This window comes from Sander lucioperca, chromosome 21, assembly GCF_008315115.2.
Source record: "Sander lucioperca isolate FBNREF2018 chromosome 21, SLUC_FBN_1.2, whole genome shotgun sequence".
In the NCBI taxonomy this organism is placed as follows: Eukaryota; Metazoa; Chordata; class Actinopteri; order Perciformes; family Percidae; genus Sander; species Sander lucioperca.
Window position 1 is genome coordinate 4,117,843 of NC_050193.1, and position 16,399 is coordinate 4,134,241.

The 16,399-nt window shown below is 40.1% G+C and overlaps 1 protein-coding gene across 3 annotated transcripts; it reads right to left on the minus strand.

Annotated features, from left to right (window-relative positions):
• Positions 1-1,127: 1,127 nt before the first annotated feature.
• Positions 1,128-16,145, minus strand: stat3 (signal transducer and activator of transcription 3 (acute-phase response factor)). Of its 3 annotated transcripts, none has more exons than XM_035997123.1 (24): positions 15,879-16,145; positions 12,412-12,551; positions 11,625-11,868; positions 11,419-11,511; positions 11,218-11,299; positions 10,951-11,051; positions 9,713-9,864; positions 9,011-9,169; positions 8,373-8,465; positions 8,162-8,221; positions 8,013-8,042; positions 7,837-7,930; positions 7,709-7,756; positions 7,494-7,577; positions 5,719-5,817; positions 5,458-5,593; positions 5,310-5,362; positions 5,125-5,219; positions 4,840-4,979; positions 4,543-4,764; positions 4,385-4,427; positions 3,722-3,781; positions 2,520-2,617; positions 1,128-2,393 (listed from the first exon to the last, which is right to left on the minus strand). In XM_035997123.1, the coding sequence occupies exons 2-24, from the start codon at positions 12,537-12,539 to the stop codon at positions 2,353-2,355; spliced, it is 2,355 nt and encodes a 784-aa protein (XP_035853016.1). In that variant the 5' UTR covers positions 12,540-12,551; positions 15,879-16,145; the 3' UTR covers positions 1,128-2,352. The 3 variants fall into 3 exon arrangements, with proteins under 3 accessions (XP_035853016.1, XP_031168720.1, XP_035853017.1); XM_031312860.1 differs by having other exon boundaries at positions 12,412-12,561; XM_035997124.1 differs by lacking the exons at positions 3,722-3,781; positions 15,879-16,145 and having other exon boundaries at positions 12,412-12,539.
• Positions 16,146-16,399: the final 254 nt, after the last annotated feature.

The window sequence follows — 16,399 nt, forward strand, 5'->3', positions numbered from 1 at the left end:
AGAGTTCTTCTGATCAAGTCAGAGGAAATCTATTTTTTTTTTATTGTAGTGAACTTCATTCTGAAGGTAAAGCAAGGGCCAACAACACAATGTTCTAGGAACCAGCAGCAGGAAATAGTTTATGATTGGAAACGTGTTGAAATGTAGCAATATGGATGGGAAACCAGCTATTAAAAAAGAGGAAGTCAAAAGATTTACGACAACCAATAAAGCCGTAATAAATATTATGCAAGCAATAAAGGTTTTTTATCTTTATGAGGTCTGTTGGTCTGGCACTGCCTGCTGGAGGGGAATAGAGCTGTGGTGTGATGCAGATTGTTTTAAAGCCACTTTAAAGTGAAACATAAGACAAGTGATTCATATGATGATCTGGGACATTTTCACATTGCAATTGTGGAAAGAGTGCATTTTGGGGGGGGGTCCTTTCATGTTCAGAGTCAACATAAATGAATCAGAGAGGTCCTATTTCTAACATTTGTGGGTACAAATAGCACAGAAAAATCAACCCCATGTTCTTTCTTTATTGGTATGGTATAAAAGTGTGTTATAAGTGATGATTAAGAGTGGGAAACCTACAGTAAATGGAGCCAAAAAAAGTCCCAAAGATGCATGTGACAGCTGAGATAAAGCAGCTAAACAAACAGAGACAGTAAAGGAAGCACTTTCTGCATCACTGGCTCTCTCTCTCTCTCTCTCTGATAGGAAGTGAGAGAGACTGGTTTGAGGAGAGGATGAGGGGGTGTGAAGATTTATTACCGTCAGCAGCTGCTGACTCAGCTGTCTGAGAAAGCAACTGTCACCCTTCAGATCTGGCCGGCAGCCAATCAATCAATCAATCTGTAGGCTCGATGAAGCTTCAACAGGGAGCAGTGTGGTGATTAGCTTGGGTGGTTGTGTGTGTGTATGTCTGTATAGATGTTGCCAGCCCACTGTATATCCTGTTTATGTGAATCCACCAATATTTTACTGTGTCCTTCTGTTAAAGTGGTGCCATGGTAATAAAATGTTGACGTCACTGCCATCTTAAGTGCTACAACAGTTCCCATTGTTCAGCTATTGTTAAACAATTTAAGTAATTGTAAATAATTCACATTCAAGTCAATAATTACACCAACAGATTACGTGACTACTTTTAGTGCTAACTTGTTTTTATTGCATTCTGTCAAATAATGAATAGTTACAGCGTATTTTACAGAAATCATCTTGACATTTCACGGCTTGACAGACAAACGTTGCTTGCATCAAACTCAGCTGACGGGGTTTACTTACATAACTGTATGAAAAGGTTAAAAGTCAAGTGCGACGCACCTTGCTGGGTACACTCTGTTAAGAGTAAAATATCTTTCTTAAGCATTCATGGTTATTTTGATAACAATTTTGTCTTAAAATAAATTGTTCATAAAATGCTTTACATTACATATCTGATCAAGGAATTCAGGCGCAACAAAAATATTCAAACTGCTCATTTCAAAAGCAAGCGTAATTCACATGATCACAAATGACAGTATTTAAGTGGGAGTGACCAAAAAGCTTTTCAGAGAACCACTTTTACAGGTTATATCACGCAATTTCTCACAACACTATAAGGGAAAAAATCTTACGGGAAAATAACCTCAGAAGTGTCTTATTAAATTCCTTGTCTTTTCTTCTCTCTGCAGTTTTTAAACGCTTTAAATGGCTCGGAGAAATATAAGAAATATTTCATTTGGAGTAAAAGCTATCATAAAAAACAGCAACCATTGTAAATGAAACCAAGGTATTGTGGAACACAACACCTGGGACAAAACATTTGGCAGGGATTAGGAAATGCGACAAAACATATTTAAAAAAGGACCAATAAATGCATTCAAGCGGTACAATTTCAAAGCGACATAGCTTATACAACAATTATTCTTACATTTTCATATTCAAAGAAAAGAACACATGAAGTCATAACCATTTTAAAAAGTCAATAACGCAAAAATACAATGTTCTGAAAAAATATAATTCCAAATACTTAAAAATGTACTCAAAACATCTATGCAGATGAGGAAGTACTGAATAGGAGCAGGATGTTGCTAAAAATACAACAGATCAGTATCAATCAACAGTTTAACACACTGAGCTGTGGACAGTCAAAACTTAAATGTGTGGAAGTGCTCTTTTAAAAGATCATCTTCCAAAATCATTAAGTTCCCTTTGGTGTGAAACTAAGTCTTTTTTTCTTTTCTTTTTTTTACACAGAAACAAGAAACAAACTGTACAGGCAAATTGTGTGCACAGAGGCAGAAAAATAAATCATCATTAAAACCCTCTATCCTGACATAATACCAAATCCCAACAAAGAAAAATGAAGAAAATTGACAAATCTGATCACATAGGTGATGCTACATCCATGTCCAAAGTAAGTGAGTCTGTGGAAGAAATCCAAATACAGGCTATTAATATTTGTTATTATGTGTATGTTCTATGTCAAAGAGTGTCCTACAAGAGTACAAATATGGGTGTTTGTATGTACACCATGTGTGTAACTGACTCACCCAAATGTCCTGAATTAGCTTCAGCTTCATTGTGCATCAGGGAGTCGAGGGTGCGGGGCGACATGGGGAACAGGTCACTCGTGTTTCCAGAGTTTGTGCTGTGAAATAAACAAACAAAAAAAGGAAAAATTGTGTATTACAAACTTAAACTGCCCCACTGATGGTCATACACACACATTTATACGCGGAGTCCTGCCATACTTTTCGTGTTAGTCAAAATACTTTCAATATAACTGAAGTGATAACATCTTTGTCATCCCACTTTACCACAAGTGATAAGCTAACAGCCACCTACTAACTTGTGTGTGTCAGTGTTTTGTCTTCATCACACAGACCGCAGGGCTATCGCGAAAAAAGGGCTGTGATTGAGCTGCGTTGTTTAATACACATATCAGTAGTTAATGAGTGAAAAGCATCACTCCAACAGTCTCATCGTAGAAAGACAATTCAGCATTCATGTTAGTGTGCAAAGTCATGCCCAAAAGAGAGTACAGCGGATGAAAAATGGGATGGATGTGTGGTAAAATAATGATAAACAATTAGCCATAAATATCAAAATACATGAATAATACCAGGAAAACCTGGGCAGATGTTGAGCATGTTACATACTTTCCAGCTTCTATTTTAGGCAGTGCTAAGCACACTAACACAACATGTCTTACACTGATGTTAATGCTACAGCTACTGTCAACGTCACGCACAGTTGTTGGTTAGTTGGCTGGTGGATCGAACAGGCTGTCGCTCACTCGCTTAACAAAGTACGGTCACATTTTATTTTGCCTACATGTCTTTTGCCTCGTCTTTTTTCTCATGGAACTATGAATCGATTTGGAATTATTTTTCCATCGATAATACTATTATCTGAAATATCTTCAATCAATTTTCCACAAACAATCATGTGAAAAATACTTTGGACTGTTAAATCCATACAATGGATTTGGTTGAGGAATTATGACACAAATGTCTGGGAAACAGAGTGTGACCTGAACCAAAAAAAAAAAGAAAAGAAAAAAAGATGAATAGCAGGGAGATGCTCTTGTGTTAGAACCAGTAAAAGTGGCGGTGAGTTGGACAAAACAAACAGGTATTATGTAGGTGGGGGTACTGCTGCACCAATATCCCTGAAACCCACCCATCAAACATAAGTGAAAAGATGCACACACAAAGCCCTCCCTACATGCCACCTCCCCCCGAGCGCCTACCCTGGGAAGCCGTTCCCAAGCAGCTCACTGTCCGGCAAGTCCATGAACACGGAGGGACACCTACGGAGACAGGTCAGGATCTCACTGAGCAAACCTCACAACCCACCAGCACACCAACAAACCCAGTACCAACGAAAGTGCACATGGCTGACTGGCCTGTGCATACACACTCCTCTGATACACTCCTCACACTATCACGCTAACCTGCAGCTGACCCTCGCCTCCCCTTTTTGTTTTGGTTTCATCTCAGATACAAATACAGTCGAAAAGTTTGCATATTGAGCATGGAAATGGATTTCCATCAGAAATGAAGACACAACCAGATGCCAGGTGTAACTGCAATCTGTCTAAACTGACTCTACACATAATCTGTGTTCACAATGCTTGGTCTGAGAACAGGCTGATGGTTCCTCCAGTGATGACTCACAGTGAGAGTAAAAAATGTTTTGTTCTCCTTTTCTTTGAACATTTGGCAATACTTGTCACATTTAGAAAAAAGTTTAAAAAAAGGAAGTTCAGATATTGGAACAGGAACATTCCGAGATATCTTCATAAACGTAAACATCAACAGCTGGTAATAAGGACTGACATACAGTAAGTGGAGGTCACCAGATCTTCCTGTAAATGAGGAACTAAAAAGATAAGAGAGTGACAGATACTTACGGGGTAACGCAGATGAACTTTGTCTTCAAGTATGGCTGAATAGCTGTCAGGGGAAAGAAAATGTTAGCAATATCACAAAAAAACAGTGACCACAATAAAAATCAGCAATATCTGTTGCTTCCTGTAAACAAAGCATAAAGAACAAGGCAGTGACTTACTGCTCGTAGAGTCGCCTCCCATCTCAGGTTCAGGAGCTGCTTCTGGCCTGCAGTATTTACCAAAAGCTTCGTCTTTGGGGATATCAGGGTAGAGGTACACGAGAGGTGAAACCAGGATGTTGGTGGCATCCATGATCTTGTAGCCCATGATGATGTCAGCGAAAGACATGCTGTTGAGCTGCTGCTTGGTGTAGGGCTCCACTGACTGCATCTGGGTCTTTCCTAGAAACATACACAGAAGCTCAGTACCAGAACAGAAAATAAAGTTTAAAAACAACAAAAAAAACGAATACTCACCACTGATGTCTTTCTCTACCCATGTAAATGTAATGCCACCCTCCTTGCTGCTTTCACTGAAGCGCAGCAGAAAAGTGCCAGGAGGTTTTGGACTAAGAATGGCCCTCTCCCTCTCCTTACTAATAAAGCCCATGATATACCTGCAGAAAAACCACAGGAAGTCATATATTTAGATACTGAATTTTAAAATAGTAAGTCTATTTAAAAACTGTTGCATGTCAAAACACTTTCAATGATATGAAACAGGCAATGCCAGGAACTTGTAAACAAAGGGCGACCTCTCACCCTTCATTCCACAGTGCCAGGATATATTTCTTCACCAGGTCAATGATATTGTCTAGCCACACCCAGAAGGAGAAGCCTTTGCCAGCCATGTTTTCCTGGGAAGAGGAAGGAGAAAAATAACTCACATTGAAGCAATACAATGGCAAGATGGCAGATTGAACCATGTGTGGTTTTTAGGTCAGTACCTTACAGAACTTGGCCCAAGTGATCTGACAGCCAGAGTAGTTGACACATGGCCCTGGATGGTGGAATTACAGAATACGATCACACATTAATAAAAGACACAGTGTTGAGTTAAATGTTTTTTGGAGACTTTTAGGCATGACACCTCACCTAGTAATTTCTCAGCCAGTGTGGTGAGCTGTTCAATGGTCAGGCCTCGCTTGGTGGTGGAGGAGAATTGCCAGCTTAGAACCTCAGCTACCTGGTCCCATGTCCCAACTGGAGGCTTGGTGAAGAAGTTCACATTCTGTACAGAGACACCCAGGCCAACATAGCTTAAAATATATAATAACTGTTTACACTACAAACAGATATACAACTGCGTAAACAGAGCAGAGTTCAGCCCCTTTCCACCAGAGGGTGCTGTCTTACCTTTGGGTGGTTAGTGAGCATGTTGTACCACAGGATGGAAGCCCAGGCATTGGGCATCTGGCAGATGTTAGAAATGACTACCACAGGCAGGGAATGAGTCTGCACAAATGGAGGAGACATTAATATATATTTTTTACATTAGTATAATATAAAGTTTGGTTATTCCTTGCTGACATTTACTCTTGCACAATGACGTGAAAATGTTTCTGCTTCTATTTCAGTACATTATCTCGTAAATAGGACTTCTTCAGGTGGTCCTCTCGGTAATACTGCTCTTAGAGGGTATGATGCTGTTCTTAGCATTATAAGATACTTTGGTGTAAAAGGCTTGTCCCACACTCTGAGATCTGGGTTGGATTTGTGAGTGATGAAATTATAATATGTCAAATTCATTATGTAAAAACTACAGAAGGTGCGTGTTTTAGTGTGCTAACAAATCATTCGTGGCTGAAGGTTGAGTTCTTGCTTAGTTTCCTACATCTTGGTCATATGAAACATGAGTAAAATCGGATTAACTAGTTAGCAACAAAAAAATCACTCCGTACGTAAACACACCACTGAGATAGAAAAAGTCAGGCAAAAAAAAAAAAATCTTTTGACTAATAATGCAAGCAAATTTGACTCATAGCTTGTCTTCACACATTCTGTCAGAAGGAGACCTTTGTTTTGCCATGAAGACAACAATTATTATGTCAGAGATGCAGATGTTGAGCGGTTGCTCTGAGCGCTGAATATTGACGTGAATGGGTGATCCAGCTTACCAATGGATGATAATGGATGACTGACTAAGCCAACTAGGAGGTAGAGTAGCGCCATCGCCTCATATCTATGGTAGTGATTACAACTGATAACGCCCATTTAATCGGCTGATAAGGTTCGAAGCGGGTGTTTCTCACCCACAGAGGATTAGGGAAAGTAAAAATCAAACGTTTCATCAGAAATACTCAGTGCCAGTAACCTTGCCATCAGTGAGGTAACTCAGGTCAGGTCAATGACTGGGTTGATGAAGGAGGTTTGTCTTTTGGCGTTTTTCCACTACATGGTACCTGCTCGGCTCGGCCGCGGTTCCCCGTCCTCCTTTTTCCATTGCAGATTTAGTACCGCTTCATGTGTGAGGCGAGCGTGGCTGGTCGTCATAGCGACGCCGCAGTAAACTGTTGCGACCTAACACGACACACACACAGAACGTTGAATGTGTGTTGTTTTTGATTCTCAGCATGTGGCTGTTGCCACATCCAGAAGACAAATTTTGTTTCAAAAGAAGCTGGAAGCAGCAAAAAAAAACAAAACACCGCTGGCTAAACTATTTAAAAATGGCGGGTTTGTTCAGGACACCCCTGTCTGTCGCTAGCAATGATGACACAGTGATTAGTGACGATTCTCTCCGACCAATCAGTAGTCTGCAGGTTTTCACGTCACCTTTTGGTATCGCCTCAGCTCGCTTGGAACCTCGACAGAGGTGAAACTAAAAAAAGTACCTGTTTGCAGGTACCAGGTACTTTTTTTCATAATGGAAAACCAAAAAAGGAGAGTAGAGTAGAGGTGAGTTGAGCTCATTTAGAAGCAGAGGAGGTGACAGTCTCCGGAGGTGGAAGATTTTGGTAATGACTCATTTGTCTGGTGACTTTGTTTGCAAGAGCTGTTAAAGAACAACGCTGTTGTATCGGTACATTATGCTTTAGAGTTTTGTTGACTTCTGGTGTTAAATGAAAGTTAAACTAAGGATGTGGAAACGTCTCTAAGTTCATGACACAGAGATGCTGCCTGATACTGACCTCCAGATCGATCTTCAGGCCTTGATGATAGACTTCTGTCTCAAAAGTGATAAGATGGAGCTCCTCTGTGACAATCAGAGAGGCCTAAAGAAAACAGATTATTCAAACTGTTTAAAAGCAGGACAACAAAAGTCAAGAAAATGTTTAAATCCAAACTAGAAACAATTTGAGCATTCAATTACACTATCACACCAAGTGTCAGAAATAGTACTTACGTCGCTATTGGTCCGGCCACCATTACCACACCTCTGTTCTCTCAGGGTCTGTAACAAACAGGAAGTTAGTGCTCCTCAGCAGGCTTTTATCAGAAAACTTCAACAGTCAGGCTGCCTTCATAACTCACCAAGTGTTTAAACTCTGCTGACAGGCTGCCATTGTTGGATTCTTCCATGTTCATAACTTTTGTGTTGGTACCAAGGATGTTAAACTTTCGTGACCTAAGAAAATCAAGGAACAGCAGATAGTGAGACTCAAGCTAAAGGCTTGGAAGAAAAGTGTTCTCAAAGTAAAAGGAAGTACCCTCGAATTGCGGCGACATCCCCAGATTCCCTGAAAGATAAACAGTCAAAATCAGTAAAGCAGTTTCTCTTAAGGTCTCAAATCAAATCTGTGTTTTAGTGACTTAATATAAATGTTAGAAGCTCCAGATTTAAATAAAAAAAACTCACTTGTCAATGCAAACTTTAATTTTCAGCTGGTAATTGAGTTCAGGAAACTTTACCAGTAACCTGGAAAAAAGAGAAAAAGAAATATTAAAAAAAATATATCTAAAATGTTGCACTCTCCGTCATATGGGGTGCATAAAACGTTTCAATTGAAATGTATACAATATGTTGTTTTTTGTTACTTTTGATACAGTGCTGCAAGCTTGCATCTTACCTCACTTTATTTGTGAACTGCACTCCTGTTTTTATGACCAGAGGTCTGTCTGGATGCATGGGCATACATGGCTGCCTTTCAACCACAAAAGCACTACAAGATAGAGTGGATCATGTTTCAGAGAAAAAAAAATCCAGCAGACATCACAACAACATATGGTGAAGAGAATCTAAGGTCAAAGCTCCCTTTGGGGCGGCCTCTAGCTCACCCAGTAAGAGCGTGCGCCCCATGTAGGCTGAGTCCTTTGCAGCGGCCCGGGTTCAAATCCTTTGCTGCGTGTCATCCCCTCTCTTTCTCTCCCCCCTTTCCTGTCTATTCACTGTCACTATCGAATAAAGGGAAAAAGCTCAAAAAAATAATCTTTAAAATAAAAAGGTCTCTTTACCAATGATTTGTAGTGTTTCAAAGTGCATCTCACAGTCTCCCTACAGAGAATGCTGATGGCTCAGATGTCATCACAGTTGCTAAATGAAGAGCGTGTGATGCGACTGAAAGCTCCGTAGCATAAGTAAGTGGGACTTTGATCTCAGAATCTCTCCACCATAGATTGTTCCTAAAGGTCGAAAATTAACATTCATGTGCTCAATATTACACTTGGTTTGGGCAGATGTACAGTAAATATTTGTTGCATGCAGTACCTCTTCATCAGGTTTCTGAACAAGTCCACAATCTTCTCCTCCAGGGCGGGCCGGTGCTGGATGATGGGGTCTCCTTTGTAGGACACCTTCTGCTGAAGCTCTTCCAGCTTCTTGATCTGCTGACGAATCTGGAGCTGGGACTCAGCCAAGGATGTGATCCTGGTTAGAAAATGTTACACAATTCAAATTATACGTCTGGATGAAACATGCCTCTAGTTGTCAAACTGACTTGACAACACTGCTGGCACATTACAGCAAAAACATTTTAGTTGATGTCTACATTGATAGAGGGAGATCACCAAAAGGGCAAGTAGAGCAGAGTAGAGATAGGAGTCCAGAGTCCGTCTGTTAGCCAAATATATTTTATAATATTTTATATATGGTATAAAAGACAACCATAAATATTTATAAGGAAACTGTGATCATAACCATACTTCTTGACGAGTTGTGGATAAAAAAAAAAAACACAGCATTTCTAGGAACATCTTGACCATTTGTGTTCTAAATATGTTTTTGAAATTGAATCATATGTTTCAATATAGCTGGGAGTCCTTAAAATGAACATTTAAACAAATGTATCTATGCAGGAAAAGACTTATGCAGATGGAAAGGAATTTTGATTAGGAAGGAAGTTGATTATTGATCATTAATGTGACCGGTGATCGATTTAGGAAATTGCTTAAAATTTGCATCCCTGATTACCATGTTTCGAGGCGGTCCAGGCAGATGTTAGGTGGTCCTCCAATACAGGCAATTTGCTGCCTTCTCTTCCAGTCTGCCAGTTCTTCATCAGTCAGGTTCTTCTGTACATAATCCATGGCGGTCAACAAGCCTCCCATCTCTGTCACAATTTGCTAAAAGATAACAAGCACAGCATACTTTAAAATTTAATTTCAAAGAAGTCACCGTGGTCGATGTGACAGCGAGCTTTACCTCTGTACAGTATGTAAACGTTAAAGCATTTTTTTCACGTTTTCCAGAAATGCATCGCAAATTGGCCTAGCATGTAAAATGCAGCGTGGACGACAGTGGGGCGTCTGGTTTCACAGCGGCTACGGCAGACAATTCCACAGCAGAGTCTTCTGCCATTTGTTAGTGATCGACCGATATGGATTTTTTAGTGCCGATGCCGATTTCTTTTCATCAGCCTTAGCCGAGGACCGATATGGGCTGCCAATTTCCTTGAGCCGATATTTGGAGCCGATACTGATTTTGCTCCCTCAATTTACATCATGAAAATGTAAACCCTGCAACACAGGATTTATTTTCGGAATCTGCTCTGCCATTTCTTTAAAAATAATAAACAAAAACACAGATCAGTGTCACTTCTGCAATCATCTTACATTCATATCACCCAAATTATGTGTGCAATGTGCATCATATGGATGGGTGCACTGCATATGGTTAACTGTGCAAGGGTAAAAGGCTTTCATCAACATCTACAACACAGCCTTGATGATGCATTGCTTGCTGACATATTATAAGACAGATATAATCAGGTCATCACAAAATGTCCTTTGTCAACACATTTAAATAATTTAAGAAAACAATAAACCTGAAAAGTAGCCATTGAAATAAAGTGCTTGATTTGTAATTTAAGACTAGCAGAGTGCTGGTGCTGGAAGCCTGGGGGAGGGGCAGTGCATGGTCTGCACGTGAACTGCAGCGTCTCCAGCAACACAGAGCTGCCTGTGGACACCTGTCTGTAAATAATGCCGGGAAAAAACTATCGGCGAACGCAGCAGCTGCGTATCGGCCAATGCCGATACACAGAAAAACGCAAATAGTGGCCCGATATATCGGCCGGCCGATAAAATCTGTCTATCACTATCATTTGTGCTAGGTGACAACCCCAAGCTGGATGTGACCCCGAATCACCATGAAACTAGAGGTCTTGTTCCATTTTTTGCAAGTTCATTGATCATGTTACAAAAACCCACCCTCCTCAGCTGGTCCAGTGCGCTCAGCATCTGCTCAAGCTGAGCCATCTTCTGTCTGGTAGCAGCTGCTTGGCTGTTCCCATTTAGGTCCTGGGACAACTCTGGACAGAGGGTGGACATGGCACAGGTCAGCAACCTAATTCAATTCATTAAATCTATACCAAAAAGATTGCCCTTTAATAAATGTTCATCTGAGACTGAGAGTTAAAACGTTTCAAACAAATCTATATCACTGCGAAGGTTCAGAATACAATAATTAGAATATACCTCCTTGACTCTTCAATGTCTTGTAATTGAAGTCAAAGTCATCCTGCAAGTTCTCAAGCATTTTCATCTTCTGTTCCATATCCTGAAGAAAAACAAACAAGGATTTATATATTTAAGACAAAATCATTTTGTCAGGTTAGATAGTGTTCAGGATTCTTTGTACTGTACTCAAATACTTAATCAGTGAGTCTCTGAACTAACCTGCACCCGCTTCCTGATGTCTTGAAGGTTGTGCTCCAGAATCTGCTGCTTCTCTGTCACTACTGTCCCAGTGGGATGTGCTGCCTGGCCTTCCTGCAAGAGAATAAAACATATACTACTCACTGCTGTACCGCCCAAAATTCATGAACTGAAGCTCTTTGATGCAATATGGATGCTACAGCAAGGTTAGTGTAGCTCTTCTCTACCTGTACAGCTGTGGTGGCCGTCTGCAGCAGTCTTTGCTCCTCCCACAGACAGCGAGCAACAATGCGGGCAATATCCATCGGCTTCTCCAAGTACTTGCTCTGCAGATGCTGTTTAATCCTGCGCAGGTTATGTTGGTAGAGTACATTGTTCTCCTGCAGGAAACGGCTATACTGCTGGTCTATTTCTCCCAAGAGGTTGTGAAACACCAGGGTGGCGTGTGACTCCTTATTGGCAGCGTAAGCCCTTGTGAAGAAGAGGATAAGATAATCAGGATATGATTTATTTCTAGTTCCTTCTAAGAGCTGGTAAAAGGTGATTACACAGTTCAGTTCAGTTGGATCTCATCCAAACATCCTGTACCCCACATGAGGAGGACTACTCGGGGGGGAAACAAAATAAATGTCTTTCTTATGATAATTGTAATACAAATTGGACAGAAAATGTTGTACTACTATTTTAATGTGGCCCTCAAAATAGAAAAAAGAGGAAAAGCTTCATTACTCGCTCAGTGATGCACACTTGTTCAGATGCACTGTGATACATAATACACATGAGAACCCTGTAATGGTGTCATGTGAGGAAAGAGGGCATGATAAGGAAGAGTGTAACAGTGTATGCTAAACACAATAGCTTTCTACATGTCAAGCTATCAGCAAATCATGGTGAATGGCCAACTGCCAGTCTGGAGGGAGTGGAGGATAATAGCAATTTAATGTAACTTGTTAGCAGACAGGAGAAACTAAATGTGCTTTCATAAGAGAGGCCAGGAATTCAATTATTTCTCACCAGTCCTGACTCTCAATCCAGGGGGCAAGGAACTGCCGCAGCTCCATGGGGAAGCTGTCACTGTACAAGTGGTAGAGCTGCTCCAGATACCTGGTCTCCAGCTGCTGTAACTGGTTCCACTGGGCCATCCTGACATAAACCTCCACAAACCTACACAAAGAAGATGGGGGTAACATAAATTAAGCAGAGTACATCTTGGAGAAGGCGATTTCTGATATATATATATATATATATATATATATATATCTCAAATGCTGCATAACTGACCACAGAGAAACAGCTATATTTCAGGTTTTCTCTGAAAAGGATGATAGGCTCTGGGGAGGCCTCCTATTCAGCACAGATACTTCCTGTTCAGAGAAACACTACGCCTCCACCAAGAAATAGAGGCAACGTGAGCAGCTGTCAGCATCAGCAACTCCCTAAGCAGATAGGAATAATGATCTTTGGCCAAGGTTTTGCCCCAACTGTATTCACTAGAAACAATGAAAACCACACTTCCTTTTCTTCGCCGCTGAAAATATACTGTAGATGGATAGGAAACCAGAGAAACATATTCTTCGACAAAATACAAAACTGGGTTTTAATCATTTCCTTCATATTGATTATCAGAGAAGCACAATGCAACTTGAGCAATGTACTCTCATTAATCCTCTCGCAGCTGCCGGCAGAGACAACAATTATCCATCGGATCCACATTGTAGGTTCTGCTAGCCTTCTCATTTTACCAACAGCAGGCTACACAGTTCCCCGGAGGGCTCTAGACTGTACACTTACAATAACCAGACAGTAAATCCAATAGAAAGTTGTCTCCTCTAGCATCCATATTAAATAACTAACTGAAGTCTTACATACCTTTTAAATACTGTTGCATTACCATCTAAAGTCTGACTACTCAGGGTTTAAGTGTACAGTGACATTGCTCAATACTATGCAGAATTTAGAAACAAGAACAAAAGTTCTAATTTAACTCTGATCCTTGATAACTGATGACTCAGATATGTTCTCAACAAGAAACTAGACTTTCCGTTTCCCGGAGCCAAGATGTTGCTCTTGCCGACAGAAAGATAGTGCTGTTAACATACTCATACAATAGGTTTAAATGAGTACCTACATTTGCATTCAATATCTGTCCATGTTTCCACTTACTCACACTGTATTTGATGAACCCCTTAATTAATGCACGCTTTATGTTTTGCCCATCCCCTTTTATAGAGCCTACATGCGGGGAAAGAGTATTAAAAACTCCTCTCAATATTATACAATCCAATATCAACCCAACACTAACCACAGCCTCAATAACTACTATAGACTAAAAGTGTTATCAGTGTTAACAAAAACATGGACTGTATAATATTGTCCAGGTATACCTAACAAACTGGAAACTCAGTATAAGTTTGAATAACCTGAAACCAAAACAAAAATATATATATATACACTGTATGTTAAGTTTCACCTTTCATATAAATCATGTCATTGTCCCAAGGGAGCCACAGGAATTCAGTTACAACAATCATTCTCGCTGACATCATATGGGTGAGGGTTTTTTTTAAGCATGTAAGGGACATAACCCAAAGTTGTCCATCAAACGTGACAGTTTTCAACTTTTCATATGACCACTGTTCCTCTTTCACTGGCATGTGAAAAAAGGTGCATCTGCATGGTGTAAACCCTGAGAGGATTACATCAAAGAGCAGCTGAGTCATCGTCAGTAATATGAGGATTAGTTTCATTTTGTCATCATCTGAATAAGTAATTTCTTCTTTCTATTGTGTGGGAATTTGGTTTGCAATTGCAAACGGTATCTGAGGTTCATTAGGTTCAATTTACAAACCTGTTGGCACAATGTGACTTTTACTGTATCATCTATTTCCTTCATCATGCCTTTCCATGCATTGTATTGAATTGCAGAGTTACCAATAAACTAACCACCTTAATAAAGTGTCTGGAAAGCTCTGGTACATTGTAGAGTCCCTCTGAGATCACTGCAGGATTATCAATGATTTACCAATGTGTACAGCCACAGAAGTGGCACAATATGGTTTTATTATTGTTTAACAAATAATGTTTGGCACTGAGTTAATGCCACATTGGCAACTAGCTAACAACCAGTTTAGCCTATACTGAAAGATAAGAGGCAAATGTTAATTTGGGCGGTAAGGTCATAATGGGTCCACAAAGTCTGAACATATTGGCTGTTCAATCATCAAATTACTTCAACATGTTGTCTGGGTCACACACATTATAAATGATAGCCTTGGGGACATTTTGAAAGCTGGAAATTCTTCACAAATATTGATCCAAATGCCAAGGTAAGGCTTTTGTCTAAACATCACATATTTAACATCTTTGTTTGAGTTTTGAAACTCAGTATCATATGCAAGCAGACTTAGCTAGAAATTTGTCAGGCCAGCCAGATAAGTGTGGTTTGTCCAGTTTTCAATGTTAGGAATGCTGCAGTAAGTGTAAAGCACAATGTAATTCCTTGAACCATGTCACTGATATTTCAGCAAGTACTTCCTTGAACAAACAAAGCAATAAGTAACCAAGCCAACAGTCCATTTCATGGCTTCTGTAAACACAAGTGACAACAAAAGTACTATTATGTAAAGTTATGTAATTTAGCAAAGTCATAATGTATTTCATGACAGTCATGCTTTGACTTTAAAAACATTGATTACAGTCAATAGTGTAGTAGCCTATCTGATGACTGACTCCACAGATGTACTGGCTACACTAAAGATCATATTTAAAAAATAAAAATAAAAAAAAAACTCTGACATACACTTTAAAATTAAGATTATGTTAAAGTCTGGACAGATCATCTGTAAAATCGAATCTTTTAAAAGAAGAATTGAATCCCAGTGCAAGGTGTCCGACATGTTGGCCTCTTAATTTAGTGTCTATGGTTGGCCTGCAGATGAGATGGAGATGGGCGTGACAATTAAAGAAAAACACACAACAAAGGCCTGCATTTACTGGGTGCAAATATGCCATCCCAGTAAAGTTGGAACTATTGTTCATATACATATGTCATTGTTTTGACGACAACTGACGTATGTATGACAATTAAACTAGGCGATCCAAATCACATGAGCAAACACAAACAAAACATATATTATGTACGTATATATATTTTTGTTGTGATGTTATCAGACCCATAATGAGAGAGCAGAACTCAGTAACGTTAGCTAATGTTACAGATAAAACGCAGTAACTTCAATGTAATGTACGTTTATTTAACGTTAACACCGTGGACACAGAATGGCTTCCCCAGTACGAAAAACTTATGACCTAGTCACAATGCTGTAATTGTACTACAGACGCGTTATAACGTTAACTAATAAAGCTAGCCATTCATTAATGTGGTCTGCAGTAACACAATAATGATAACAATCCCGCTTCGGGTCTAAGAAACTATTTTTTAATACATGTCATAAGCAGAACTCGCTTTTATAGTCGCTTACCTAGCTCGTTGTTACTCCTTTGGAAAGTTTCTCCGTAAAAAAAACTGTTACGTTAACCCTTCTACTAAAAAAACACTGACAATAACAGTAAGTGGCGAATTTTCTAGAAATTGAACACACAAAAGCGAGGGATACCACACAGAAAAAGATCGTTATTGTGTAGGTTTTCTTGCCAGCACGGGAAACACTTCTCCGACGTACGCAACGTTACAGAGCTCCTCTCTCACCGAACCCATTTCATTGCAGTCTTTCCACCCAGACAACCCCCATAAACTACTATATTTGACAGCTTTGACAGCCAATATGAGTCGGTCATTCTATCGTAACCAAGCAGATTGCAGTATGCAAGCAAGAGAGGCGGGACTTTACGGCGGGGTTGGTTGAGAACGTCGTGTTTACTGCTGTCGCAACTGCGCTGTTCCCGCAGGCAAACCCTCCCTGCGGGTGGACCACAGAGTAGGCCAGCGCGCCCTTTTGCTGCGGAGGGAGGCAAAGCAGTTCAACAGAACAGCGAGCCTGGA

Coding starts and splice junctions, on each gene's coding strand:
- stat3 (XM_035997123.1), bottom strand. CDS start 12,539: ATGGCCCAGTGGAACCAGTTACAGCAGCTGGAGACCAGGTATCTGGAG. Junction 11,869..12,411: donor TGGATTGAGAGTCAGGACTG/GTGAGAAATAAT, acceptor CTTCTTCACAAG/GGCTTACGCTGCCAATAAGG. Junction 9,170..9,712: donor CTGGACCGCCTCGAAACATG/GTAATCAGGGAT, acceptor TTTTCTAACCAG/GATCACATCCTTGGCTGAGT.